The 27,775-nt window shown below is 46.8% G+C and overlaps 1 protein-coding gene and 1 long non-coding RNA gene across 5 annotated transcripts in view; one reads left to right on the forward strand and one right to left on the reverse strand.

The window, feature by feature from the left end:
* LOC135965428 (uncharacterized) overlaps positions 1-15,656 on the reverse strand; it is a 60,407-nt gene extending 44,751 nt beyond the window's left edge. Inside the window, exons 1-3 of one of the 3 annotated variants that reach the window (XR_010578357.2) lie at positions 15,415-15,656; positions 14,594-14,725; positions 1,639-2,137 (exon numbers count right to left, since the gene is read on the reverse strand). This is a non-coding gene — a long non-coding RNA (uncharacterized lncRNA). Of the gene's footprint in view, positions 1-752; positions 2,138-14,593; positions 15,316-15,414 lie in introns of those variants that run through there. The other 2 variants (XR_012418780.1, XR_012418779.1) reach the window with 2 other exon arrangements.
* The window catches only part of CACNG2 (calcium voltage-gated channel auxiliary subunit gamma 2), a 141,475-nt gene continuing 128,995 nt past the window's right edge, over positions 15,296-27,775 (forward strand). The window contains exons 1-2 of one of the 2 annotated variants that reach the window (XM_045363705.3): positions 15,296-15,529; positions 16,092-16,237. In XM_045363705.3, coding sequence (XP_045219640.1) covers positions 16,096-16,237 — 142 coding nt within the window. In that variant the 5' untranslated portion in view covers positions 15,296-15,529; positions 16,092-16,095. Of the gene's footprint in view, positions 15,530-16,018; positions 16,238-27,775 lie in introns of those variants that run through there. The other variant, XM_005567399.5, reaches the window with a different exon arrangement.

A 27,775-nucleotide genomic window follows, 5' to 3' on the forward strand; every position in this document is an offset into this window, starting at 1 on the left:
CAGGTCTCAGCTCCTTGGAGGGGCCTTCTCCGATCACCTCCCCCAAAAGAGGACACCATCTCTTCACTCTCAGTCTCACCTTCTCCCACTACCAGCCTTTCTCTCTCCCTGTTTTGTACCTTCTGTATCTTTTATAGTCCTTCCTGCTTTATGAAAGAATCCCATCTTGACAGGGCGTGGTGACTCATGCTTGTAATCCCAGCACTTTGGGAGGCTGAGGCGGGCGGATCACGAGGTCAGGAGATCAAGACTATCCTGGTTAACACAGTGAAATCCCGTCTCTACCAAAATACAAAAATTTAGCCGGGTATGGTGGCCTGCGCCTGTAGTCCCAGCTACTCGGGAGGCTGAGGCAGGAGAATCACTTGAACCCGGGAAGCGGAGGTTGCAGTGAGCCGAGATGGGGCCACTGCACTCCAGCCTGGGCAACAGAGCGAGACTTCATCTAAAAAAAAAAAAAAAAAAAGAATCCCATCTCATTTAGCTGTCCATTTGCAGGCTCACTAGAATAAGTAGGAGATGGGAAAGACAGCAGGACATGGTGTTTGAGAGGAAGGCCGTGGGGCCAGGGAGCTCTCTCACTCACTCACTGAGACTAACCCTGGGCAAGTGACTGGATCTCATGGGGCCTCACTTTTCTCATCTGTAAGACTGGGATGATGATACCCTCCTCCTAGGGCCATTTTGAAGATTTGATGAATGAACGGACGTAAGGCACTTAGAACAATGCCTGGAACATAATAAGCTCTGTATGCATTTCTAAAACTTTTTTTATCATGGAATATTTCCAGTACAGACAGAAGTAGAGAAAACAGTACATGTGGAGCATTCTTGATCTGAAAATCTGAAATCCAGAATATTCCAAACTCCAAAACTTTTTGAGCACCAACAGGACGCCGCAAGTGGAAAATTCCACACCTGACCTCAAAATACATGAACTTTGTTTCATGCACGAAATTATTTAAAATATTGCCTAACATCACCTTTGGGCTATGTCTATAAGGTACATATGAAACACAAATGATTTTCATGTTTTGAGTTCATGTTTTGATCCCATCCCCAAGATACCTCATTATGATATGCAAATATTCCAAAATCCGAAAACTCTGAATTTCAAACACTTCTGGTCCCAGGCATTTTTTGTTTAAGGGGTACTCACCTGTATAATAAATCCCTATTGCTGAGTTTCCATAATTGCCAACTTATGGTCAATTGTGTTTCATCTGTATTTTCATCCATTTCCCCCAACTTTAGGTTATTTAGAAACAAATTACAGACTTTACAAAATGTTACCTGTAAATATTTCAGGAAGTATCTCTAAAAGGTAAAGATTTTTTATTTTATTTTATTTATTCTTTAGAGACAGGCTCTCACTCTATTGCCCAGGCTGGAGTACAGTGGCATGATCACAGCTCACTGCAGCCTCAAACTCCTGGGATGAAGAGATCCGCCTGCCTCAGCCTCCCAAGTAGCGGGGACTAGAGGTACATGCTACCGTGCCCAGCTAATTTTTTTTGTAATTTTTGCAGAGATGGGGTCTCACTGTATTGCCCAGGCTGGCCTTGAACTCCTGGGCTCAGGCAATCCTCTGGCCTTGGTCTCCCAAACTGCTGAGATTACAGGCATTAAGTCACCGCACTTGGCTGAGCGTTCTTTATTTTAAACATAACCACAATATCATTATCTCACCTAAAAAGAATTAACACATTACCATTGTCACACCTTGAAATTGAACTTTTGTCTCCCTTGGCCTCTGCTATATCCCCAGGCCCAAGAATAAGGTCTAGCATACGGCAGATGCTCAATAAACATGTGTTGAATACAGGAGCGACTTCTCTCTTTGCTTTAAAGGCCTCTGAAGCTTCCTCCATTCAGTTACATTTGTCTGCTATGTACACACTTACATATTATCTTTGGTTTGAATACTATTTAACATCCAATAGTCCTGGGGGTGGGGGGATAGGAGGCACTGGGGAGGTATGACAGCATCAACAAGATTCAACAAACATCTCCTGCTCCTCTGTTGAATGTCTGGCCCCATCTCAGGCACTGGGATCCAGGGGTGATATAAGACACCATTGAATAAAACCAGCTCAAAGTTCATGTAGAAGAATGCAGAGCCAGGAACAACCAGATCCTGCGAAAGAGAAGAATATGGGGGAAGAACTTGGCTTATTAGAGATCAGAACATATTAAGGCCCCTATAATCAAATCTGAATGGTGCTGGTGAGGAAGCGATACACAGATCAGTGGAACAGAACAGACAGCTCAGAACTATATCAAAGTATTCATGAGAATGTAACACGTGGCAGAGATGGTATTTCAATTCTGCTGGAAAAGGAGCAACTGTTTTATTAATCATTGCCAGCACAACCAGCTAGCTTTTGTAAAAAAGTTGAAACCTCCTCTTACAATCACACACGTAAATAAACCCCCAGATGGATTAAACAGTTAACAGCCCCCAGCATTAAAATAATAAATATCTTGGAAGAAAATGCAGGAAATGACAAGGGTGATCTCAGCGCATTTTTTAAAAACACCAAGAGAGTCATATTTTTAAAGAAAGACATATTTTACTACATAAAAATTACTTTTCTGGCAATAGATATTCACAACATTGATATAAAAACAAAAGATTTAAGCATAAAAATATTTGCAACACAGATATCAAACAAAATGTTAATATCTATATATGCAAAGAGCTGTTACAAACTGATAAGGAATGAACAAGGAGTTAGGCAAAGGATAAAAATAAGCAAGACATCGCACAAATCTAAATGGCTAACAAGCATACAACAATATGCACAAACTCACCATTGTATAGGACACTAACTGAGATTTCACTTTGCCCCTACTAGAGAGGCAAAAATTAAAAATAATGCTAACACCTGTTGCTGGAATGGATGCTGGGAAACAGTAGGAAAGAGCTCATGAATTGTTGGAGAAAACGCAAAGTGTTACAGCACTTTTGGAAAGCAATCTGGCAACATTGACTAAAATAAAAAATACATAGGCTCTTCAATTGAGCAATCCCCCTCCTGGGAATCTATTCCATCAAAATAAAATATCCAGTTAGAAGGATGTATGTACAAGGAGGCTTATTGCAGCACCGCTTATAGCAGAGGGGAAAAAAAAACTGGAAATAAAGTGAACGTCCGTCAATAGAAGACCGGATGAAGAAATTATAGTAGTTCCTCACTTTGAAAAATGATTCTGCCATTAAAATAATGAATTAGAGCTACAGAGGCTGACTTGGAGTGATTCCCACGGGTGGCAGTGTTTGAATGAGTAAAGCAAGACACAGAAAGGGTGCCTCATATAATCCCATTCTGTAAAAGAATGGTCCAGTATGTGAGTGTGCATCTGGATATGCGCAGGTGCGTTTATGTGTGAAGATGATCTGCATGTCTGTTTTGTTTATGATTGCTTGTACGTGTAGAGATATATCGTTTAGAGATATATCGGTTGTTAACATGGGCACGGAGATGGGAGAGGGATATATACATAAAGAGGAAAGAGACAAGCAAAAGAGAAAAAAAGCAAGGCTGAAAAGGGACTAACAGGTATGACTTCACCTCGATTATGCCCTTCTGCAGATTATCTACGTATGTATCTATGTATAAAGACAAAATGATTTCATGGGAGAATGCATAGCACAAAAGGACCTGGCTTGTTCAGAGAAACAAGAGGAGTGTAGCTGGAACTCTGTGGGAGTAGGGGAGGAAGGTGATGGATGAGATTGAAGGTCAGATCTCACAAGCTGTGTGTAGACGTCATCAAAGGTTCTAAGCAGGGAAGTGCTACAATCTCACACCTTTCTTGAGCATTCTCTGTGTACCACAGAGTCGCAGGTCCTTGATGTAAATTCATGAATTCTATACTGAGGAGTCATTATTATTTTTCCCATTTTCCAGACGAAGAAATGAGGCTCCATGAGGGGGCGGCGTCTTCCTCAAGGTCACTCTAACCCTGTCTTCTGGCTCCAGACTCCAGGTTCTTTCCACTACCCCACTCAGTTTGGCCTCCACAGGTAAATATGGTCCCCTTAGCATCAACAGCAGGCCTAGGCATAAGCCCTGAAGCTCAGCAAGGAGCTGGGAAGAAGTCCAGGGCTCGGCAGACACCTACTTGCCACTCTGAGTAAGTGGAAGTGGGGGAGTCACCTAACCCGCAGAGTCTCTCCCCACTCTGGTGCCCTGATCATGTACTGGGTAGGACTTTGCCAACAGGCAGAGCTGTGTGTAAATTACAGCTCTGCCTATAAATTGCACACATATATCTCTTCACATATTAGCTGTGTGACCTTGGGCAAATTGCTTAGCCTCTCTGTGCCTCAGGTTCCCCCTCTGAAAAATGAGAGACATGACAGAACTTCCCCTGAGGACTTGATATAAAGATTAAATGAGTTCATACGACGTGAATTATACCAAGCACACAGCCATTCTCCCCAAATGTCGTGGTAACCAGGTGGTCAACAAGGATCTCCTGCTGTTGAAGAGAATATGCTGTTACTATCAATTTTCCTCCTCTTCTCTCTAACTTACCCCAACCCCACATTTATCAACAAGCTGTGTGTCTTCAGGCCCTGTTCTGTGCCAAACACTGCAAGATACAAAGGGCAAAATGACAACCACAAGGGACAAGGACCCCGTCGTTCAGAATTTGAGGCTTCTTAGGAAAGATGACAAAACAGTATTTGCAGGACAGGAGGTGAGGACCCAGGGAAGAGGGTGAGGGAACCTAGCTAGGACAGCAAGCCTATCCCAGTCTGGGGGCCAAGGATCCATCCCTGGGTGCCTGTGGAAGACCCCCCATGTCTCTCTGCAAGGCAGTGGGTTCTGAATTCCAAGCAGGCCCTTGGAGTGAGTTGACATGTTAGCACATAGTAGGTTACTTGGCTCAGCTAAGACTACCCACAAACGCATCAGATAGCCCGACTGATACCAACAGAGAGACTCAGGCACCCGTAGGTTGTTGAAGAGGAAGTTATTTTAGGAAAAGAGAAACTTGACATTCTGCAAAACCCATCAGGGGCCAGGAGATGGGGTCCTTGTCTACCCATTACAGTTTGTTCCTAATCAGACCTGTTTTCAGAATATGGTGCTGGACCACAGCTTATAGATGCTCAGAAACCTTGGTGATTTTGACCTCCTGTGTAAGGAGCCAGGTCAGCCACATTTATGGAATTGGTGGTGCACTTGGCAGCACAGACAAAGCACTTGTTATGAAAACGTCCCAGAAGAAGATCCCATTCAATCCCCATGACGAAAGCAGCCCCATGACTCCACCATCACACCCGTTTTACAGATGAGCAAAAAGTCGAAGAGAGTTACAGTAACCTGTCCCAAGCTTGGGAGAGTGGGGCAGAGCCAGCATTTCTCGAGCCCTTGGACACAGGAGCAGCCTGTTGGTCCTCTCACCTACTGCTCTTTGGGTCTATACCTCTGTATGATACCAACACCTCCTTCACGTGCACCAGACGCCTAAAAAGAAACTCCACCAGGCTCAGAACGCTTTGCTACTGAGCCACCCTCGGATGTGACTAGTGATTCTCTAAGCCTGCAGGGTCAGGAAGCCCTGTTTCTTAAAAGGCAGGACAGCAGGCTGTTGGACTGCTATTCAATTGGGGGAAGGAGAAAGGTCACCTCCTCCATGAAGCCCTCCCTGCCATGTCCCCGTCACCCACCCCATGGACCTCCTTGATCGTGCTGCATTCAGTCATTGGTTCCTGCCGGTGACTGACTTAGTTTTGTTTATCTTTGTATCCGCTGCACAGAGCTTAGCACATAGTAGGCACTAAGCTGGATTGAAGGCATCCCCTGATCAGGCCCCGCCTCCCTTTCTAGCTGATCTCTGCCAGTTTCCTCCTAGCACTTTGGAGAAACGGAATTACCTGTAGCTCCCACAAATGCACAATGCAGTTACCACAATTACAATTAAACTATCAATCAATCATGTAGTCAATTACATAGTAGCTGCCTCCTGGGAATGTATGTTCCAATGTTCCTAGAGGCAGGGAGTACGTATGTCAGTCCTGTTCACTGATGTTAGGTGCTCAACAAACTTATGGGGCTTTTTAATTTAAAAAAAAAAAAAAAAAAAAAAAGTTTTTAAAGACATGAGGTCTTGCTCTGTCGCCGAAGCTCAAGTGCAGTTCACTGCATCCTCAAACTCCTGGGCTCAGGTGATCCTTCCACCTCAGCCTCCCCAGTAGCTGGGACTACAGGCATGAGCCATATCTGGCTAATTTTTAAAATTTTTTTATAGAAATGGGGTCTTACTGTTTTCCAGGCTAGTATCCAATTTCTGGCCCCAAGCAATCCTCCTGGCTCAGCCTCCCAAAGCTCTGGGATTATAGATGTGAGCCACTGCCCTTGGCACTAACTTTTGTTGAATAACAATTTCATGCCCCATATAGGTTGGGTCTACTATTCCCTTTGTCTAAAAAACCTTTCCCTAGCCTTCTCGGTCTCTGAGTCTTCCACTTATCCTTCAAGACCTGGAGCAGCTGTCCCAGCTCCTGGAAGCCCTTCCTAAATACCCAGGTGGCATTCCCTGTTCACTACAGGGTGTGTTACCCAGTGTGCCTCCCTCCGCCCTCTCCCCATCCTGTTGCCCACATTATATTGAGCTCTGCCTGCAGGTCTCTCTCCACTTGAGTGACTGCTTCTGAGCAGGGTTACGTCTGTTTCTTTCTTTTGGTATTTATTCAAAGCACATAACACCCAGTAGGAGCTCAACATGTAGCTAATATTTATTTAGGGCTTACTATGGAGTAGGCACGCGAATTACTTTCTCTACATTATTTTATTTAATTATCAGAACAGCACCTCAAGGCAAGTGATGCTGTCCCCATTTTCCAGACAGGGCCAGTGAGATCTTGGGCTGTTGTCACTTGAGGCCACGATGCTGGCCAGCATCAGACTGGACCCCGACCCCCAGGATCCACTCCCCAGCCTGCATGGCACCCAGCCCTGTCCCCAGCAATCCTGGGGACACCTCCTCCTTGATCTGCTGAAATCCACATGGAAAGAAGTCCCCTCCTTTTCTTTCCTTGTCACCTCTCCAGGTTCCACTCTGCCCAGGGACCTCTGAAGCCATCCATTGTCTTCTCCCGAAGACCCCTTTGTCCTCCCTGTGCAGAGTTCTAGGCCAGCCCTCCTGGGATACTCCAACCAGGTCATTCCCTTTCCTTCCTCCTCTTCCTGCTTTGCTTCCACTTCTCACCCTGCTGACCCAGGGGTTTTCCCATTCAGTCCACATGTATTTGCCACATTGAGCCTCACATATTTAATGTGTGCCAGATTCCATGTGCAAGGCAGGGAAGCAGTAACATAGCCAGGCCCCATCCTTGCACTATGAGTAAGAAAATAAAAATCTATGGGAGGTGAGGGCTGCTGCTAAGGGCTGATAAAACTTCAGCAGACAGAGAATTTGCAATGATGGGGAGTGGGGCAGCCTTTATTGGGTGGTCAGTTGGGCCTTTCGGAACAGACACCTGTGGGAAAAAGGGCATGAGTCCGGTGCCAAGAGATGCGTGGCCAAGGCAGAGAAACAGTGATGGCAAGGTCCTGAGTGGGCAAGGGACCAGGATCCAGGGACAGAGGGAGGCTGGTCTGGCTGGAGGGAGGAAGGGCAGGAGAGTGAAGCTGTGAGGGGCTGAGCCTGGTCGCTAGGCCATGCAGGAGTGTTCTGTGTCCCCTCCCAACCTTGCTTGCCCAAATAGGTTTCGTGCATCTCACTGTCTCCCTCCACCATTGGATGGCCACTCCCTTAAAAGTCGCTGGAAATGGCCCTGCTTCCTGCCCCGTCCTTTCACAATCTTTTTTTTTTTTTTTTTGAGACAGAGCCTCACTCTGTCACCCAGGCTGGAGTGCAGTGGCACAATCTTGGCTCACTGCAACCTCCACCACCCGGATTCCAGTGATTCCCCCGCCTCAGCCTCCCGAGTAGCTGGGATTACAGTCACGCATCACTATCACTATGCCTGGCTAATTTTTTTATTTTTAGTAAAAACGGTGTTTCACCATATTGGTCAGGCTGGTCTCAAACTCCTGACCTCAAGCGATCTGCCGGCCTCGGTCTCCCAAAGTGTTGGGATTACAGGTGTGAGCCACCACGCCCGGCCAGCTCATATTCTTCTTCTTGCTATTCCTCTGCATCGTTATGTGCACATTTGTTATTTCATTCTTTTTCTAAACTGTAACTTTGTGATTAGTTTGCTATTAGAATTTTATTTGCTGTAGTTTAGTTTCGGGGGAAATCCCATGCCAGTCCGGGGTGGTGGGGTGAAAGGCTAGCGTGCTCGGTGGCTCAGGACTGTCTTGGGGGTCACAGTCCTGTCCTGGGTGGGAAAGTGATTTCTCTCTGGGGATTCTTGTTCTGGACGTGGCTATACCCAGGGTTTCTGTTTTCAGTTCTCACCAGGCTCAGAGCTAACCACCCCCCTTCAACACATCCCACTTTCCAAGCTTGGCCAGCCCCACTCTGCCCACCACCCCAGCCCCCTTTGGCATCAGAATCAGGGGCTCCCTGAGATTTCCTGGGCAGCTCCCAGATGTAAGGAGTAAAACCTGCCACCTCACTGCATCTCCTTCCCTCCCAGCCCCGGGGCCGACAGCCCCCATCTAGACCTTTCTGCATGGAGTACTCCAGCTTGGGGCTGAGCAACTCTGTGGCCTGAGAGAGAAGAGCAGGCCCTGGGGGAGCAGCGCGGGTGGCACCAGGTCAGTGCCACCTCCCCAAGTCTGACCCTCACTCTGCCTCACCCCTGCACGTACCCCATCATCAACTCAGGGCACCCTCATTTCCGCAAGTCCCACTCACCCACCAATGTTCAGGGGCTTTAGAGAGCTGCTCCTCCTATCTTCCAAATACGTAAATAGGGTTTCCCTTGCTTAATCCCAACAACCATAGCCTTATTCATACATCCCAAAAATATTCCCTGAGCATCTATGCAGTTCCAGGCACTTTCTAGGCACTGGGGATACTGCAATGAACAAGATAGATATCGTCTGATGTCCTGGGGGAGGTGGGTGGGTAGGGAGAGATTTCAGCTGATAAACGAGAGAATGTGAGGCTGTGATCATGAAAACAAAGCAGGCCAGTGTCATCCAGAGTGACCAGCACTGCTGCCCTGGAGGTGATACGGAAGCTAAGACCCGAACAAGCATTCCTGCAGGGGAAGCAACAAGTGCAAAAGGCCTACAAGCAGAACAAACTAGGTCACTATTTACTTGTGAGGAAGAGCTGAGGCTCAGAGGGGTGAAATCACTGCCTCAGGTCATGGAGCATAAGCAGCAGAGAGCTGAGATTCAAACCAAGGGCCTTCTGATGCCACAGCCTGTTCTCTTCCCACTTTGCTTCTGGTGGGACGAGGGCCCCAGGACAGCAATACCGATGGATGGTCCCTAATCCCAGGCACAGCAGTGTCTCTGGATTGGGCTCCAGCCTTCCTGTCCACCACCGTCAGTCACACCAACCTCCTGGAGGTCCCTCGTGCAGCTTCACACCTCTTTGCACTTGTACGTGTGATTGCCATGCTGGGAATGCCCTCCTCTGTTCCCCCACCAGTTGTGATCTTTTCCCCTGGTCTTTGAGGGTCAGCTTGTCCCCAAAGCCTTCTGAGACACTGCAAGACTGAAATGAATACTTCCTACCCTGGACTCCCACAGCCCATGTCTTCACTATGTCCATTTATTCATCAAATAAGCATTGCAGACCTACCATGTACCAGCTCTGTGGCCCGAGAGAACAGAGCAGGCTTGCTTAGCTGTGGGAACTGACAGCTGTGAAAACCGACGCACCAGACAAGTTCAGACACGAAACAGCAATTCAAAACACGGAAGTGCCACAAGAGGATGAACACAGGGACTGTGGGCACACGTAGTGGGGAAAGCCAGACACCCACCCCTCTCCCAGGCTGGTCGGTATGCCCTGGGTCAGCTGTGTACTTGTCAATCTCTCTGATATGATATTTTAAGCCCATCTGCATCCCTTGTACCTCAGCACAGGGCCTAACACAGAGAAGACATGCATTTGAAATTTTATAGCAAGAAAGATATTCATTTTGATTGAACACCTAGTGTGTGCTAGGTTCTGTTCCAAGTGTTGGAAATACAATGCGAACAGCCCAAATCTCTTTCTTCATGAGGCCTACAGTCCAGTGGGACTATAATGTAATTGCATGAGTTCTTTACATTGCTAATTAATTAATTCACATGCCAAGAAGATAGAGGCTGGGAGCAGGAAGTGAACAGGCAATAGAATGTAGCAAAACTAGATACATGGCCAAAGCAGAATTCTTGACTTTCCCCACCTTCCTGCATCATCCCCCGCCACCCGCCGACACACCCCAACCTGCTCCTGCCTCGCAGTTGCCCATCTCAGTAATGAACATCAATAGTCATCAATTTCTTCCCAAATATCCCGATTACCTTCACTTCTCCCCATCCCGTTGCCATTGTGCTGGTCCAAGCCACCATCACTTCTTGCTTAGAGCTCAGCAGCAACTGCCTTCCTGTCTCCCACTGTCTTCCTGCCTCCAGGGCTGATTCTCTCCTTCCATATCCCACCAGCTTCTTCCAGGTTGTTGCTCATCCTCCAACCTCCCCTCCATGGTCTCCAGGTGCTTGGCCTAACACATTTCCTATTATCGTCTTGGGATCGGCCATGCTTAGTATTTTTCCCCCAAAACTGGCCAATCATCTTACTCACACTTCTGAACCTTTGCACAAACTATTCTCCCAGCCTGAAATGTTCCTCTTCTAAGCTTCCTTTGCACCCTCTAACCACCCCCAGCTTGGCCTAGGTACCTCTTTCTCATTCCTACATCTCAGTTTAAATATCTTGTCCTCAGGGAAGATGTCCTTCAGTCCCTAAGGTTGAGTTTGGTCTCCCTGCCCCATGGCCTCACAATATCCTTTGCATTATTTTCTTTACTTGGATGTGGTCATTCTTCACCTGTATAGTCCTCTTGCTTGTCTATAGGTTCTTGGAGGCAGGGGCTATGTTTGTCCTGCTCACCATCACCAGGAATTAGCATGATATCTCACAAACAGTAGGTGCTCAATTCTTTGAATGAATAAACTCTGGACCTATAGGAAGTAGAACTTGAAGCAGTGTGAAGTGTCCAAATATCTGCTGTTACATTTACTTGAAATATGACCTTGCAACTTGATAGATGACTTCTCTGAGCCTCTGTTTACTCTCCCTATAGGAAAAGTTATTAATATGCATTTGCAGGATTGTTGGGGAGTTATGTGTGAGAATCTGTGTGAAAATGCCTGGCTCCTAGGATTTACTCCACAAATGCATGGCAGATCTGTGGATGAGAAGTAAATAGCCTCAGTGCAATACCCTTACTCAGAAAGTTCATGTCTTGGGTCAAGACACAGCAGTTAAGACAGAGGCTCTCAAGCCAAGCTGCTGGACTAGATTCCCAGCTCTGCCACTTACTGTCTGGGGAACCTTATGCCAGATAGTTAAACCATTATGTGACTCAGTCTCCCCATCTGTAAAATGGGAATAATTATGACACCTATCTCATAGGATCATCGTGGGATTCCGCTGAGGTCAGTGCCTGGCACAAAGCAAATGCCCAACAAATGATAGCTTTTCACATGGCTGTTAACATGTAACACTGACAATCACACCATAATGCTCATATCTGTGGTCCTTCTAGACAGATGAAGGGACAAATTTCCAGAGAGATTAAATGACTGTTCAAGGTCATATGTGAGGAAATAGCAGCTTTGTGCTTCAAGGCCAGGTCTGCTGCACCCAAATCCCACGTTATTTTCACTACATCAAAGCAGCAGCTCAAAATAGGCCTGTGGCATTTCAGCTAATTTCCTCTAAGCTCTTCCCAAGTAACCAAATGCAGGCATACAAAGCTGCCCCCCTAAGAGTATCCATTTAGCAGCTACTAAGTACTAAGTATGCCTGGTGCGTCCCAACCATCCAACGGGGCTTGTAACAAGCCAGCTCTTCCCAGGTAGCCTTGCCTGGTCAGCAGAAGGAACCTAAGAAGAAGAATTAGATTGGGAAGACCAGCCTAGCCAACATGGTGAAATCCTGGCTGTACTAAAAATACAAAAATTAGCCAGGCATGGTGGCAGGCATCCGTAATCCCAGTTACTCGGGAGGCTGAGACAGGGGAATTGCTTGAACCCAGGAGGTGGAGGTTGTGCCTGAGCCAAGATCACGCCACTGCACCCCAGCCTGGGTGATACAGGCAGACCCCATGAGGAAGAAGAAGAGGAGGAAGAAGAAGAAGAGGAAGAAAAAGAGAAGAGGAAGAGGAAGAAGAAGAAGAAGAAGGAGAAGGAGAAGGAGAAGGAGGAGGAGGAGGAGAAGGAGAAGGAGAGGAGGAGGAGAAGGAGGAGGAGGAGGCCAATTTGGATGTAAAAGAGAGGAGGAGAAATGAGAGAAAACCCACACTTATTGAGTGCCTACTATGTGTCAGGCACTTTACATCTACCATTTAACCCTTACTGTGATCACTCCAGTCATTGTTCATCAAGTGTCTACTATGTATAAAGCTATACTCCAGGTCCCAAAGATATAACAGTGAACAAGACACAGCTGTTGACCTCAAAGAGCTTTCAAATCAGTGAAAGAGACAACACATACACAATTATGTGCTATATGTACGATGGTGGAGGTCTGAATAGGATGGGTGGCTTGGTGGTGAAAAGCAGGGAGAAGCTGGGAGGAGCTTCAGAAAGGAAGAGGTAGGTGCTAAAGTGCCCATTTAACATATGGTAAGACTGAGGCTCTAGGAACTTAACTTGTTTGGAGCTATGCCGTTACTGAGCAGAGTCAAGCTGTGCCCCAGGCCTATTCTCTCTCTGGTAGTCTCTGCACTGTCCATGCTGGAAGCCTAAAAGCTGTTGCTTTCCTCCCCCACCCCTTTCCCTTTTCTCAATGATCACCTGACCAGAAATTAATCAAATGGTGCTAAAGCTGCAGCCACTGTCAGTGGCTAAGATATTAGCAGATTCTGTGGACAAACAGAAGCTTCTGAGCCTCTGTTACTGATTTTTTCTTTTGAGTAAAACCTTCAGAGGTTGGTCTGAAAGCGGGAGGGAGATGAGAAGAAGGGCTCTATCTGCAGTCTAAAGGGATTTTTGGACAGGTCAAAGACAACCAAGGTGACAGCAATAAGTGAGGGCAAGCCTCTTTGGCTCATGTGACTATCCCCAAGCATCTCTCCACTCCCCTCAAAAGGCCTAGCCTATCTAAGAGGACTTGGTGCCTGCCCCTCACCTTTGCTTCAAGGACAGAAGCCTTGAAAATCAGCCACCTGAGCCACTGGCTGAACTTGCTAGGTTCCCTGCTGTATGGGATCAGCAGATCAGCCCTCCCCATTCCAATACCCATCTCCATCCTCACAGGACAAGAAACCAAAGTGGAGAAGTCTTCAGTCTGCAAATAGAGCTCTTGCTGTACCCCAAAGGTACCTTAGCAGAGGTTGCAGAAACCTTGGTTCTGTTCTCCAGACACCAGGAACCTCTCCCAGATACCAGAAGCACAGCAACTGCCCCTCATAGGAGCCTTTGGGTTCTGAGAAAAGAACAGAGTGGTAGAAAGGAAATTTTGTGCTGGGCGAAGAAACAGGTAGTTTTTCTGTCAAAAAGAATACACTGGTCGCACCTGCAGACCAACTCTGAGCTGAGAGAAGGAAGTTAGGCAATGGACTTTACACCAAAGAAAGACTGTTTTTAGTTCACTCATCTTTTATATACTCTCTGATAATCACCACATCACTGAGAAATTGTCAAGCAAATAATCTCAAGAAAAAAAGTAGAGGGAGAGAGAAGAAAGTATTGAATAATTGAGTTATGGGATTGAAACATCTCAACTCCCCCTGCCTCAATTGACTCATCATACTCACATCCTCTCCAGGGTCTCCCCCCCACCGACACACACACACACACACACACACACACACACAAAATATCAAAAACATGCAAAAACATGCACCCCCATCATGCCTCATGTGCTCTCACTCACTTAACTATAAAAGTGATCAGAGAAAAAAATGTAATCTGTAGCAGCAGAAATTAATGTGCTTCTTTCTACCAGAGGTCACATTAAGGAAAAGTTGCACATAAGAGAAATGAGAGGCGACACTGTAATTAACCCACACACAATGATTCTTCTGAGGAAGAGGGGAGGGTTTCGGTGTTCCAGTGTTCATAGAAGGAAGATTTTTTATCTCTTCCAAACCAGTTTATGAATGACTTAGGATACTTAGAAGGATTCACATTTCACCCACTTCCCCTGAGAACATGTTTATCCCTGAAATGAAAATCATTACTCAAGCCCCAGCTACGAGTCGCCCTTTTGCACCCTTTTCCACGAATAATCTTTCCAAAATGTCTGCTTGTAGAAGCAAGATTTGGAATTTCACGGAAAACTACAGAGACACAGACAGAGCAACGCACACCCCCTGGTAAGCCAGAGAGAGACAGAGAGGAGAGAGGAAAACCGAAAGAAGATACAGCTAACGGACCAACAAAATAAATCCCCAGCAAAGAAAAGTGAAAACAATGATTTAAAAAACACGTAAAGACGTGTTTGTAATTACCCGTCCAGGTTACATGCTCGCCGCTTCCAGGCAGAGAAACGGCTCGTTGAAGTTTTGTGCCCGTCTGACTGTGATGGGAGGGTTGTATTTGAAGCTCTGGGCACGTAGAGATGGAATGAGAAGGAGGCTGAGCTGGAAGAAACACCAAGGGGGGAGGGAAGGGAGAGAGAGAGAGAGAGAGAGAGAGAGAGAGAGAGAGAGAGAGAGAGAGAGAGTGTGAGCGAGAGAGAGAGAGGGAGAGGGAGAGAGCTATCTCTAGCTACGCCTTCCTCTAAGCCCCGGGAGCCCAGGAGAGCGCTCATTTTAGGATTTGGGAGAGGGGTAAAAAGAGGAAAGGCGGCCCCCGCTCTGCGCTGGCCTTGCTGCCCCAGGGAGGGAGGACTCTGGCCCGCGCCCCCCTCCTGGAGGGCGGCCCTGGGAGCCGGGGAGCGCGCGGAGCGGGCGGCGCAGGGAGCTGTCCGGTTCAGCACCACCCGTAATGCAGTAGGTGGGAGCGCCTCCGCGGGGGCCCAGCCGGCAGCGAGTGGGGGGCAGGCGCGCGGCCCACCCTGCAGCAAGACGCCGGCTCCCTCGTTTCCAGGAGCTTTGCAGATAGCGGGAGGGAAACCCGCCTCGATTCTCCGGGAGAAACCCCCTCTCTCCCCCACTTCGCCAACACTACCCCCGCCACCAACAACAATAAGCGCCACCGCCGCTCGTCCTGCCGCCGCCGCCGCCGCCGCGCCTGCCCGCCCTGCCGCCGCCGCCGCCGCCGCCGCTGCCCGGGCAAAACCATGGAAAGCGAGACCCCCGCACCTGTGCAGCTGAGCTCAAGGGCTTACAGAATACTGGGAAGTCTGGTCTGAAACGAAAGCGCCGAGACCCCCCAAGGAAGAGAACTGGCGAAGCAAAGGATTTTCATGGCGCAGGCCGCAGAGCCGAGAACGAAGACCGAAGGTTGCATCTCGGCTCTTACAATCTCTAACTGTCTAGGTCCCGACCATGAGAAATGGTGTTGAGAATTCGGCTGTTCCCTGGTTCACTGTGGAAGCCATCTCCAAATTAGCTATCACATATGGAAACTGGAGACCAGAATTTTAGAAAAAGAGATTAAGGCATCTCACTTGGGGGGGTGGGGGGTGTCTTTTTATTTTTTTTTTCTTTTTTTTTAAAAAAAAAAAAAAACACTGCAACTGGAACAGTTTCTGATCTCAAAAGGCAAGCCTCTTCCCGTGTGATCTTTATAATTTACACTCTTTTCCGTGAGCTTTCTTACCTCCCTTTTTTTATAACTCTCCATATTCTCTATTCATACATATATCCATTATATTAGTAGTGGAATAATTTTTATTTTTATTTTATTTTTATTTTTTTTTTTGGCTTTAGTACTTGCACCCTCACACACACTCTCCCGAGAACCAGAAGTCGGTTGGGTGTTTATATAATGAAGAATTATGGGGCTGTTTGATCGAGGTGTTCAAATGCTTTTAACCACCGTTGGTGCTTTCGCTGCCTTCAGCCTGATGACCATAGCTGTGGGAACCGACTATTGGCTCTACTCCAGAGGGGTTTGCAAGACCAAAAGTGTCAGTGAGAATGAAACCAGCAAAAAGAACGAGGAAGTTATGACCCATTCCGGATTATGGAGAACCTGCTGCCTAGAAGGTATTTGACTTCCCATCTCCTCCCCCCCTCCACCCCACCCCTCCCTTTTCACTCCCCCCCCCCACCCTCCTCCAAATAAGTCCCCTTTACATTCCACCATTTTCTTAGTTCACTCCTTCCACCACCGATCAAGGTTGGTTGGGTTAGTTTCAGAGGAAAAAAAAAATCAATAAGCAAAACCCATACTCTACTCCCTTGCCTCCACCACCCCTCTTCCCCTCAAACATCCTCATTGGAATAATCTATGACATGGTGAAAACGACAAGAGATTGTCTTTAAAAGTCAAAGGTGTTCTGCCTGCTTTGGAGTCATTAGGATTTACCATCCGATTTAGCATTGCCATCTATGAGAGGGTAAAATAATTGCTTCTGTCTATGCTGTTTCTCTTTTCGCAATGAAGAATTCAAAAATGCTCTTCCCTTTTCCCTCCTCTTCTCCTTACTCCCCAAAAGTCCTAGATGCACCACCATCTGCAAATCTCCTTATTTAAAAAAAAAGAATATGTTGTTTCTAAGAATCCTTACGTGGTAAATCCTAATTATTCCAGGATCTCAAGCTGAGTTCAAGAGCATTTCGTAATGTCTATGAGCCACACAGATAGTTTGAGGTGGCTGGCTGCGTGTGTGTATTTGTGTGTTTTAACGTTTACAAAGTCTAAAAATACATACGTCTCTCACAGGAAACAAGCCCAAGTTCTAATAAACAGCAATTCACTTGCGGGTTAGGCTTCCACAGAGTGACATGTCTGTTAGCCAGAAGCTAGTAGAGTCAGCATTGCAGCCGGCTTGAGAATCAGACATTGTGCAGGCAGGCAGAGAGGGAGGGAGGCGAGGGCATGGGGAGGTTGAGGGGGGAGTGGGGGTGTCAGCTGTTTGCCTTGATCTTGCGGAGTGTTGAGGCATGTGTGTCTGTGCTGTGAGCACAGGGGCCGCCACAGTGTAAAGGCTGGGGGATCAGGCTATGGATGAAGACATGTACTTCTGGGACACATTAATAAGCACAGAAAAAAACTCCTGTGGGTCATCCAACCTGCATTTGGCAACAGACTTTAATATGAGGGACTGTATTTGAATGGCTATATATGTCTGTGTGTGCAAGCTACAGCCACCCATAGAAAGACGAGCACAGAGAGATACATATGCTTCCGTGTGGGGGAAAAAAAGGCTTATGTGTTTTGCTTCTGATATGAACCAATACTGGAGGCCATCTGAGGCAGCGTCGGGAAGCAGGGACTGCAGGATTGTTTGTTAAGCTCAACATGGGATGGTGATGCAAGGAGTTGAGACCAGGGGATGGGGGAGAAGAGAGAGAAATGGATGGGTGAGGGAGAAACTGATGTGGCCCCAGGGTCTAACCCAAACTGAGCAAAAGCCACTCTTTGGGAAATGATTACATCTGGGAAAGAGCACAAATCCCATGCCCCCCTCCCAACATTCTTGGTGCAAACGGTTGAGTGATGGCTGAACATGTTTTGAATAGCTAAGTGACTTCATTGAGCGATGGTCTATTTGACGCATACTGCATTTGGTGCCCTTTCTCAATCCAAACTGCTGCCTTTAACATATTCTGCAGAGGAGCTCTATGCTGAATACTATATGTTCTTCCCCAGCCAGAGAATCAATATCAAGAAATTAATAGGGACTGTTTTAAACACACGCACACACACACCCCCTCCTTAAAAAAATGAAAAGCCTTTCATACAGCTAGTCATTAACAGTGGGAAGACTTCCATTTAATTAAACATTTATGACAGACTTTTATTCCAAAAGAGAAGAAAAGCAAAGTGAATGAGGACCGCTTTAGGGAAATGATCATAGTGGCAATTTGCTTTCCTTGGATTTTAGTTAGATGGATGAAGGGAGATAGGTAGCCAAGAGACTAGAGGAGAGACAAGACATTGTTTTAGTGTAAATACACCCAGAAATGGGTGGGTTGGCATAAATATACTTTTCTAAATCTGCGTTTTATTTCCAAATTCTTAATATTGTGATCTTTTAAACATTGTGTAATTCCCAGAAGGCAAACAGACTAGAGGCAGTTTTATATCACCCATGCATTAAGAAGGCTTAAGTATTTTCATTAAAATTCCATCTGTTTGATGTCCACATCCCCAAATGTGCTGCCCACCCCCTTCAACTTTCTCTCCAAGCTGCACACTCCCTCTCTCCCTGAATCGTCTGTAAAGGGTTAGAATTGCAACACTTCCCAAGGATTGTGTGATGCACACAGGCACTGTGGGTTGGGCCACACTCCCCAGCGGGGCCTCACTGCCCCGGGGCAGTACTGTGGGGCCCTGCCAGGCTCTCCTCAGGGGTGATACTCCCTTTCCACTTGTAGCCATGGCCGGGGCAGGAAGGGCTGGAGCTCCGGGCCTGCTTTTGACCTGGCCTTTAATTTCCAAAGCCTCTGTCAACTGGAGCTTTGCAGGCCTGGGACCACCTTAGGAAGATGGGCCTTGGCCACTTAGCAAATGGTTTGGAGACTGTAAGCCTCTTATTTTCAAAGACTGCACTGATCTCCAAAGGCTGTAAGTTCAGTTGTTTCTGGAAGTTGGCATAGACAGTCCTTGGGGGCTGGCAGTGTGCTTGCTTTTATGAGCACTCACGATGGGGGTGCTTTCTATGGAGATCAAGTTGTTAGTGCTTTGGGTTCCCTCAACTTGTGTTTTTTTGTGTGTGTGAAAAATTGGACTTTCAAAAAAGATCCCCCCACCCCCTACCCCTTAACCACTTGATCTGTGTTTTCTGCCCAATCTGGAGAAGTTGCAAACAGAATTCACGTCGTCTTTCTAAGATGCCGCTAATGACTCCAGATGAAAAACAAGCCTGTCGTCCTCTGATCTCTTTTGCTCTCTGGTTTTCATTAGTGCTTTTTGTCTCCCGAGGTGATTATTTTCGTTCACCTCTTGATGAAAATAAGAATAGGAAAAAAAAGTCCTTGCCTCTAAGGCTGCTTTTGAAATTAACTAGTCTGCTGAAGAATGAGAAGAGACATGGCCACCTGTTAGGGGCAGGCACAGGGGGAGGGGGAGAAGGGCCAGGGGAAAAACCACCACCCTTATTTTCTCCCTCTGCAGACCGAAAAGTCTGTGTGTGTGAACTTGAAATCCCTAGCAGGCTGGTGTCCTTAGGGGGATTTGAGGAGCGTGGGTGGGAGAGGACAGTGTGTATGTGGATACAGGTAGGTGGGGAGTGATAGAAGTTCGTGAACTTTTCAAGAAAGCTGAATTAAGAATCTCTGCATGGAGAGATGAATTGGCTCAGAGAATTATGCTCAGAGAAGAAGAGTTCAATGAAATCTACAACAAGATGCTAAAACAGCTTGTTCAAGCAAGGTGTCTCGAGGCTGCCTGGTGACTTGCTGCTCAGGATATTAACCTCTGCTGTCACCTAAAGGAAACATCGTCTCCAGGGACAGCGAGAAATTCACTCTTGGTGCTTAGTCTCTCCTATGCCTTCCTCCCTTCTGTTCTGGCTCTGTGGCTCCCCCAAAGGATTTCCAGATCTGCAGAGGTCGAGCCAATAGCAGGCATAATGTGGTCTGTAAAGGAAGCAAACTCCGTATTTTCTCTCCCCCTCTGTCCGTTTTGCCTTACTGTGAGGCAGAACAGAAATCTTACTCTCTGTCCAGGCTGTCAGATTCCCTCTGCTGAATATCTCAGCTTCTCATCCATCAGTGGCTTCTCTTGTCTTGCCCCCACCGGGATGCTTGCTCATGGGGGCTCTGCCAGCCACTCTACATCTTTGCTCTCTTTGAGCAAGAAGTATCTCAATGGTCCCAAATTGTCTTTTCCAAGTTCATGACGGCCTGCGAGGTGATACAGTGCTCCACACTCAGCTCAGCCATGGGTCTCTTATTCTGCAGAAAAAGAAAAAGAATGCATCTTTTATTTTAGGAAAGCCAATAGCCTTTCCCAGACACGCTTGCTTTCTAGCATGGGTGGGCTGAATTTGGAAGCTACTAACAGGTCTTCACACTGTGCAAGTATTGCTCCATAATTCCCAAGATAATTTGACTTTCTTTAGGTACTTTGCACACAGGAAGTGCATAAGAAATATTTATCAATGGATTGATGCAGAAATTCTTAAAATTACCGAGATGAATGCAAACATCATAAGGACATGTGACAACCAAGTGATCAAGAGAGAGAGAGAAAGAGGGAAGAGAGTGGCGAGAAAGGGAGAAGGAGAGAGGGAGAGAAAGGAGAGAGGGAGAGAAGGGGGTGCAGAAGTCAGAATGATTTGTTTGTTCTTCCTGGAACTTCTTTTTTTATAAGAATAATAATGAGTCATGAATTCACTATTATAAGATAAGTGAATTCAAAAGGAGTCAGTCATTGAGGTTGCACAGCTCCTAATTGGCTATAGTGAAGGCAAATTACTCAAGGAAAGGTAAAGAAAAACGATCCATGCACACAGCCTCTATAGGAAAGAAAAAATAATAATCAATTGATTTTCTTCCCTTTTCTGCTTTTAAAGTATACCAAAGTTCAGTGTGAAATCAATATTCCCTAGAACAGACACCTCTGAGCAGAGAGGAGGCCTTAGAATGGCCCACCCCTGCTTAGCTCCAGTAGAACCTTCTACTCTTTCACAAACCTCCCATCCAATTCAAAGAACCCTGTCAACTTTCCCTCAGGCTTGGGTTCTAATCAGCAGCTTTTCCATACAGCGAGGCCTAGCATTCCCAGCCATTCTCACCGTGTTAGCCAAACCTGACTCCTCTACCTGGAGACCTGGTCAGTTCACACCACACTCCCTGCCCTTGCTTCCCCTTTCCGGGTGAGCTGAATGAGGCTCACAGGAGTGAACAACACACCAAAGTCATGTAGCAGGCAGTGGCTGAGCCAGAACTTGAATCCAGTTCCTTATGACTCATCGAGCTACATTGTCCCCCTATCCCGTGCACTCTGAAAGCCTCCAGAGGAACTCTGGGCAGTAGACCCGAGCCAAGGTGGCCTCCCACTTATATTCACTAACAAGCACTGTTCTATCCAGTCTGCTTTTTGTTGAGCATCCCTCACTGAGCACTCAACCTGAGCATCTCAGGAAGAACGAGTCCCAACCCTGTCACTCCCCTGCATACCCCTCCCTCCTAGCTGCCATCTTGAGCCGCTTTGCACCTTTCAGGGTGACAACGACTGTGCCCTGGTCCACACCGCCTGTGAGCTGAGTAGCTGAGTCTAAGGAAATGCAGCAGTCAATTTCTAACCCCGAACTTCAGGCCACACTCACCATGTGCCTCTTTATTTTGTCCTTTCATTTTGGAGATGTCCTCAGTGTAAATGATCTGTGGGTTTATGTTTTCAAGCATTTTCAGAAAATAGCAAATTTACGTCCTATGTAACTCACTGAAGTTTTCAGATGAAGTTTTTGTGGTCTCATTGAAAGAATTGATGCCACACAGACCTGGGTTTGCTTCCTGCACTGCAGCCTTGTGTGATCTGGGGCAAGTTACTCAACCCCTCTAACCCTCAAATTCCTTATCTGGAAAAAAAGGAGGCATAATCTCCTCCTCAAAGGGCAGTTGCTGGCTTAGGGATTAAATGAGTGGATGTCTGTCCTCCCTTTTCTCAGACCACCTTATTTGAAATTGCAATCAGCAATCTCCACCTACACTCCTCATCCATCCCCCTTTGCTGTTTCATTTTTACAGAATGCTTACTGCCTTGTAGCACGCTCTGTCCTCTACTCATTATATGTGATGTCTGTCTCTCACCACTAGACTGTCAGCTCCATGAGGGCAGGGATTTTCATCTGTTCTGCTCATTGCTGTGCCCACAGCAATCATGACAGTGCAAGAAGTCAATCTACCTTGTTAATAAATGAACCCATGACTACTGCCTGCTACAGTGTGGGGGTTCGGAAAGGGCGGTCCCTCCATACTGCCAAAGGATTATTTTTCCTGCATGGTGAGCTGTGGTGGCCAAAGCATTATTTTTTTTTAACATTCTAAAAAATAAATAATGAACTCAATACAGAAGAAGGAGTGAGAGAAAAGATGGAGGGATAGAAGGAGGGAGAAAGAGATGGAGAGAAAGAGAGAGAGGGAGAATGACAGAATGCATAAAGGACAATAATAAAAAAGATAATGGAAACAAAAAGTGCTTGGAGAGAAAATAAATGCCTGAGAAGGAAGTGCCAGGGGTGCAAGTCCTCTAAATAGATCCTGGCCACACCTTCCTCCCTCCATACCATCTAAAGTGTCTGTCACCGATCCTGGGGGAGAGCTTCCCTTGAGTGCTCACTTTCAGGTCGAGAGGAGGAGAAGATATAGATCCAGACTGATAATGCAAGAAATATGTTATCAAAATGTAATGTCTCCTTTTAACCTCAAATATAAGTATTTTGGTCAAAAACCCATATTCAAATGCAATAGGCATTGTAAGTTTCCACATTAGCTCGCAGCCAGAGATGGGGCAATTCCTTCACTCATTTATTTTATTGGTGAAATCTTTCATGAGCCCCTATAAAGCGTCAAGCACTAGGCCAGGAGGTGAGGACATCATAGGAAGCAGTGTCCTTCAGGGTCACTGCTCTTGGTGAAATCCGATTCACATCATTTGAATCCCAATTCACATAATCTCACATATATATAAATTACAGCTCTGATAAGTGCTATTCACAGGAGATGCATGAGACGTGAGCTCACAATACTGGGATTGTAGCTAACCAGGGAAGGCTTCCCTGAGGAGGTGAGATGGGAGTGAAGATCTGAAGGATGAATAGGAGTTAACCCAGGTGAAGAGAGGAAGAAAGCACGTTCCAAGTTGGAGGGCAGCATGTCCAGAGATGGGTGAGGAAGGAATGAGACTAGTACAGAGAGAACACCAGGGTGGATAGGAAACTGAGAGGGGTGGGGGGTGGGGGAGTGGCAGGGAGGTGATGCTGGATGGGGCGGGAGGGGCAAGTGGAAGTGGTCAGGACCTAAAGGGCTTTGTTAGTCTTATTAAAGCGTCGCGTTCTGTTGTTTTTTGGCTTCTCGCTTATAAGCTGTATGACCTTGGGTTAGTCGATTCTGTCTCTGTGACTTATACTTACTTTACAGAATGGGGATAAAAATACCTGCCTTTATAGTTGTTGTAAGGATTGGAGCAGCTGTTCCCTTTTTTTTTCTTTCTTTCTTTCTGCCTTTTTTTTTTTTCTTTTCTTTTTTTAAGGGACAGAGTCTCACTCTTTCACCCAGGCTAAAGTGCAGTGGCATGATCGTAGCTCACTGCAGTCTTGAACTCCAGGGCTCAAGTGATTCTCCTGCCCCAGTCTTTGGAGTAGCTGAGATGACAGGCACAAGTCACCACACCTGGCTCATTTTTTTTTTTTTTTTTGAGACGGAGTCTCGCTCTGTTGCCCAGGCTAGAGTGCAATGGCGTGATCTCTACTCACTGCAAGCTCCGCCTCCTGGGTTCACGCCATTCTCCTGCCTCAGCCTCCCAAGTAGCTGGGACCATAGGAGCCCACCACGGCGCCCAGCTATTTTTCTTTTTTTTTTTTTTTTTTTTTTTTTTGTATTTTTAGTAGAGACGGGGTTTCACAGCGTTCGTCATGTTGGTCTCGATCTCCTGATCTCGTGATCCACCCGCCTCGGCCTCCCAAAGTGCTGGGATTACAGGCGTGAGCCACCGCGTCCGACCCCACACCTGGCTAGGTTTTAAGTTTCTTCTAGAGATTGGGTGTCACTATGTTGAACAGGCTGGTCTCAAACTCCTGACCTCAAGTGATCCTCCGACCTCGACCTCCCAAAGTGCTGGGATTACAGGCGTGAGCCACCGTGCCCAGCTCCTTTCCTTCTTTGCCATGCTGCTTTTGCTTCCACACCGATCTGAATACAGTGGTTTCTTAGGCTTCTCAACTACCCATGACAGTTCAGAGAAGGGTGGAAATAGACTCAAATAACTTTCAATCAACTAAATTTAAAAATGTGTTGATAGTGGATGCCCACCCTGTGTGAAACTTAGGTAGGCAGTGGTGAACAAATTCCTAACCCTGCTTCCAAGACCCTCCAGGGGAGGCCTAGCAGGGACCCTAAAGAAAAAGAACCTTGCAAAACGGTGCTGTTTCATCCTAGACATTTGAGACAGCCCTATAGCCTAGTGCCACCTCTTCTTATTACCCTCCCACAAATTCAGAGAGATTCTTGGCATCTTTTACCATCAGTTAGGATTATTGAGGATTTCAGCGGCAATTTGAATGAGGCTCAGTTATAACACCAGACTTTTTGAAAACAGGAATAAGAGAGATGTTAACTGTGCTCCCCAATGCTAGGAAATGCGTGTCACCAGCAGTGGGATTGCTGGTGAACTGCGATGGCCTAGCCAGCCCCCAGTCCTTTCTCCTGGGTACATAAAAGGCTTTATTCTCCCAGTTCCGTATTCGCTCAGTTCTAAGACACAGCTAATTGTAAAATGACCTATCTACCAAAAAACAGCCTTCAGGGCAGAGGGCGACAAATTTAATGTTCCACATTAATTATAAAATACACTCTAATTTCAAAAATCTTGCAACTTAAAATACATGCCTTAGAATCAAAAGAAGACGGTCAGCTATCTTGCTAGCAGGAAGAAACGTAGGCAGGGTGCTAAGAGAGCCCAGAGGATTTCTCCAGCATGCAGCTGGTGCCTGCCCCGTGACTCAGGAAGCAGCATAGAGCAGAATGTGGCCTTACCAGCAACTTGCTTGAGGAGGAAAAGGGTGATGGTTGCTCTTTTCCAACAACTGTTCCCGAGTTTTTGCCAGGTACTGTGTGGGACTCTAGGATAGAGTTGAAAGACTCAATCTCTGCCCTCAAGGAATTTAGTCTAGTAGAGGAGATACCCCAGTGAACAGACGATGATAACTTCAGAGCATGAAATGTACGTACAGGGGATTCTGGGAGCACAGGGATTGGGGAGGAAGGGATGCCAGGGAGGACTGAGTTCTCAAGGATGCAAAGTATGGGTGAGCAAGCTAAGGAAAGAAAGAGTACTTCAGACAGCAGGAACAGCATGTGCAGAAACAGATGCCCATGTGTTGGGCATTGGCAATGCCAATGGTCCCATGGAAGGTAGAAAGCAGACAGGGATGAGGCTGGAAGGCAGCATAGATATGACCCCAAAGGCACAGAAATGCCTCACAGAGACATTTGTGTTTCAGCATGAAAGAAAAGGGAGGCCCAGAAAGGTAGGAAGCCAGGTAGGATCGTCACAACTGGCTTTTCCACTGTCTAGGTCACAGGTTGTTGAGGGCTTAATGGATGGGATGAGGAGTGGGTTGGGCTGGTGAGACTTGCTGAGCAGGTGACAAGGTGGTTGCAGTGACCAGGTGACTTGCACTAAGTTAGACATAGTAAACAGAGAGTAAAGGGGAGAAGGGAGATTGTAAGTGATGTACAATAGAGTGATGTCCTGTCTCCCCTTCTCTTCTCACTTCCCAGCATAACAAGCATGACTGAACACATACTATGTGCTAGGCCCTGCCATTACAAATACGTGGCTACAGAAAGCCTCTATTCAAATATCACCTTCTCAAGGAGCCTTCCTGACCAGCCTGTCTACAGTAGCCCCCCCAGTCCTGTCCCCCTCTTTAACATTATTTTTCTTTTTTTTTAGACAGAGTCTCACTCTGTTGCCCAGGCTGGAATGCAGTGGTGCAATCTCGGCTCACTGCAGCCTCCATCTCCTGGGTTCAAGCGATTCTTGTGCCTCAGCCTCCCGAGTAGCTGGGATTACAGGTGCATGCCACCATGATTATCTAATTTTTGTATTTTTAGTAGAGACGGGGTTTTGTCATGTTGGCCAGGGTGGTCCTGAACTCCTGACCTCAGGCGAGCCACCCACCTTGGCCTCCCAAAGTGCTGGGATTACAGGCATGAGCCACTGCGCCTGGCTTCTTTTTTAACTTTCTGTTTTTATTTTTTTAGCACATACATGTTTCTGACCTGAGTCCCCCTATAAGACTGGAAGCCCCATGAGGGCAGGGACAATGTCTGCCTTGTCCATCACCATCTCCCCAAAGTCTTGTCTAATGTCTGGCACTAAGAAAGTGCTTGGGAGCTAGGTGTCAAATGAACGAATAAAGAGATGGGGCCTGGCCTCAGGGAGTTGCCCACCTAGTGAAGGAGATGGGCTTTTAAATAAAAACTCCAGGCATCCATTGACCAGTCTTTTCTCCTAAGCTTGGCTGAAACCACATGCTGAAAAACCCTTGATAACAAGCAGGTGTTTCCCCTGCAACCTGGGAGGTCCTCTGGGGTGCCTCCTGGGCCCCAGCTTTGCTATAAAAGCTGATAAGTCACTGCCTGCTGAGAAGCAGTCATCTTTTCTCTCGATTGCAATCCTTGTTAGTTACCTCCGGGCCCAGAGGCACTTACTTAGCAGCCCTGGGTTTGCCTTTGCAGAGTGCCGTCCCACTATTGACATATTCATTCACTATATTCATTCACTCCCTCCTGAACTTCTTTGACCTTGGGTAGCCTTCCTTCTGCTAACAAGCATGCCAAGGATCAGGTACAAGATCCCAGGTGCACGGTTGCTGGAGCCTCGTTGTACGAAGAATCCACCCCTTGTTTTGCCAGCCCCTCCATCATGCAACTTCAATGCCCCAGTGCCAGCCTCTCTGAACTTGCACTAGGCAAAACTCACTGGAGACCAGCCACTGCCAACCCCTAGACCAATTCTTATCCCAGTTTTGCCCCATGGCTCTCCTCCTTCATTTTCTCTGCTTAAGGGATGTATGCACTCTTTTCTATCATATTTTCCCCCAACCTGGATCTCTCTGTCTCTGATAAGGGACACATTTTATCCTTTCTCCTTCCTGATTTTTCCCTAATGTTGATAGCGCTTGTCTCCAGTTTTCCTCCACCATGTTTGCAGAGTAGGTAATCCTGCAAAACAACTGTTCTGCCATAACTTCAGTACTAATACTAACAATAATAATAATAGGTAGTCATTCACTGAGCGTTTCCTTTGTGCTAAGCACTGTTTTAGATGCTCTCCAGAGGCTCTTATTTAATCTTCACAATTCTGAAGATATGTGCTGTGATACCCATTAACTCCATCTTAAGAGGCTCAGAGATGTTAAGTAACTTGCCCCAGGTCACACAGCAAATGGCAAAGCTGGGATTCCAACCCAAGCCTGTCCAACCTCAAAACCTGTGTACAGCCTTCTACGACACTAATTATATCCTTCATTTTCCGTTGGCCCCCAAGTCTATAAATAAATTTCTTTCAGATGTTGAGGGCAATGCTGAACAGAAAGGCTGTTTGTACTCCTTGCATGATGAAGTCTTCAGCATTTTGAGCTTAGATTAGGATATGCTCCTCACCCAGGGCAGAGTGGGGAAAAGTTAAGGGGCTGCCAGATTTCCTCACTGCTTTGAAAACAGACGGTCCTTCAAAATGCAAGGACATTGGTCTCCTTGCAGTTTGTGAAGGCGGAGAAGTGAATACAGATACTCCCTCTCCCCTGCCTTCTGCCAAAAGGCCCCTTTCCCAGCCACATCCTACTTTATCTCCAGGACTTAGTGAGGTCGTCACCTCTGCCTGCTGCCTCCCACCCTGCTCCC

This window comes from Macaca fascicularis, chromosome 10 (assembly GCF_037993035.2).
Source record: "Macaca fascicularis isolate 582-1 chromosome 10, T2T-MFA8v1.1".
NCBI lineage: Eukaryota > Metazoa > Chordata > Mammalia > Primates > Cercopithecidae > Macaca > Macaca fascicularis.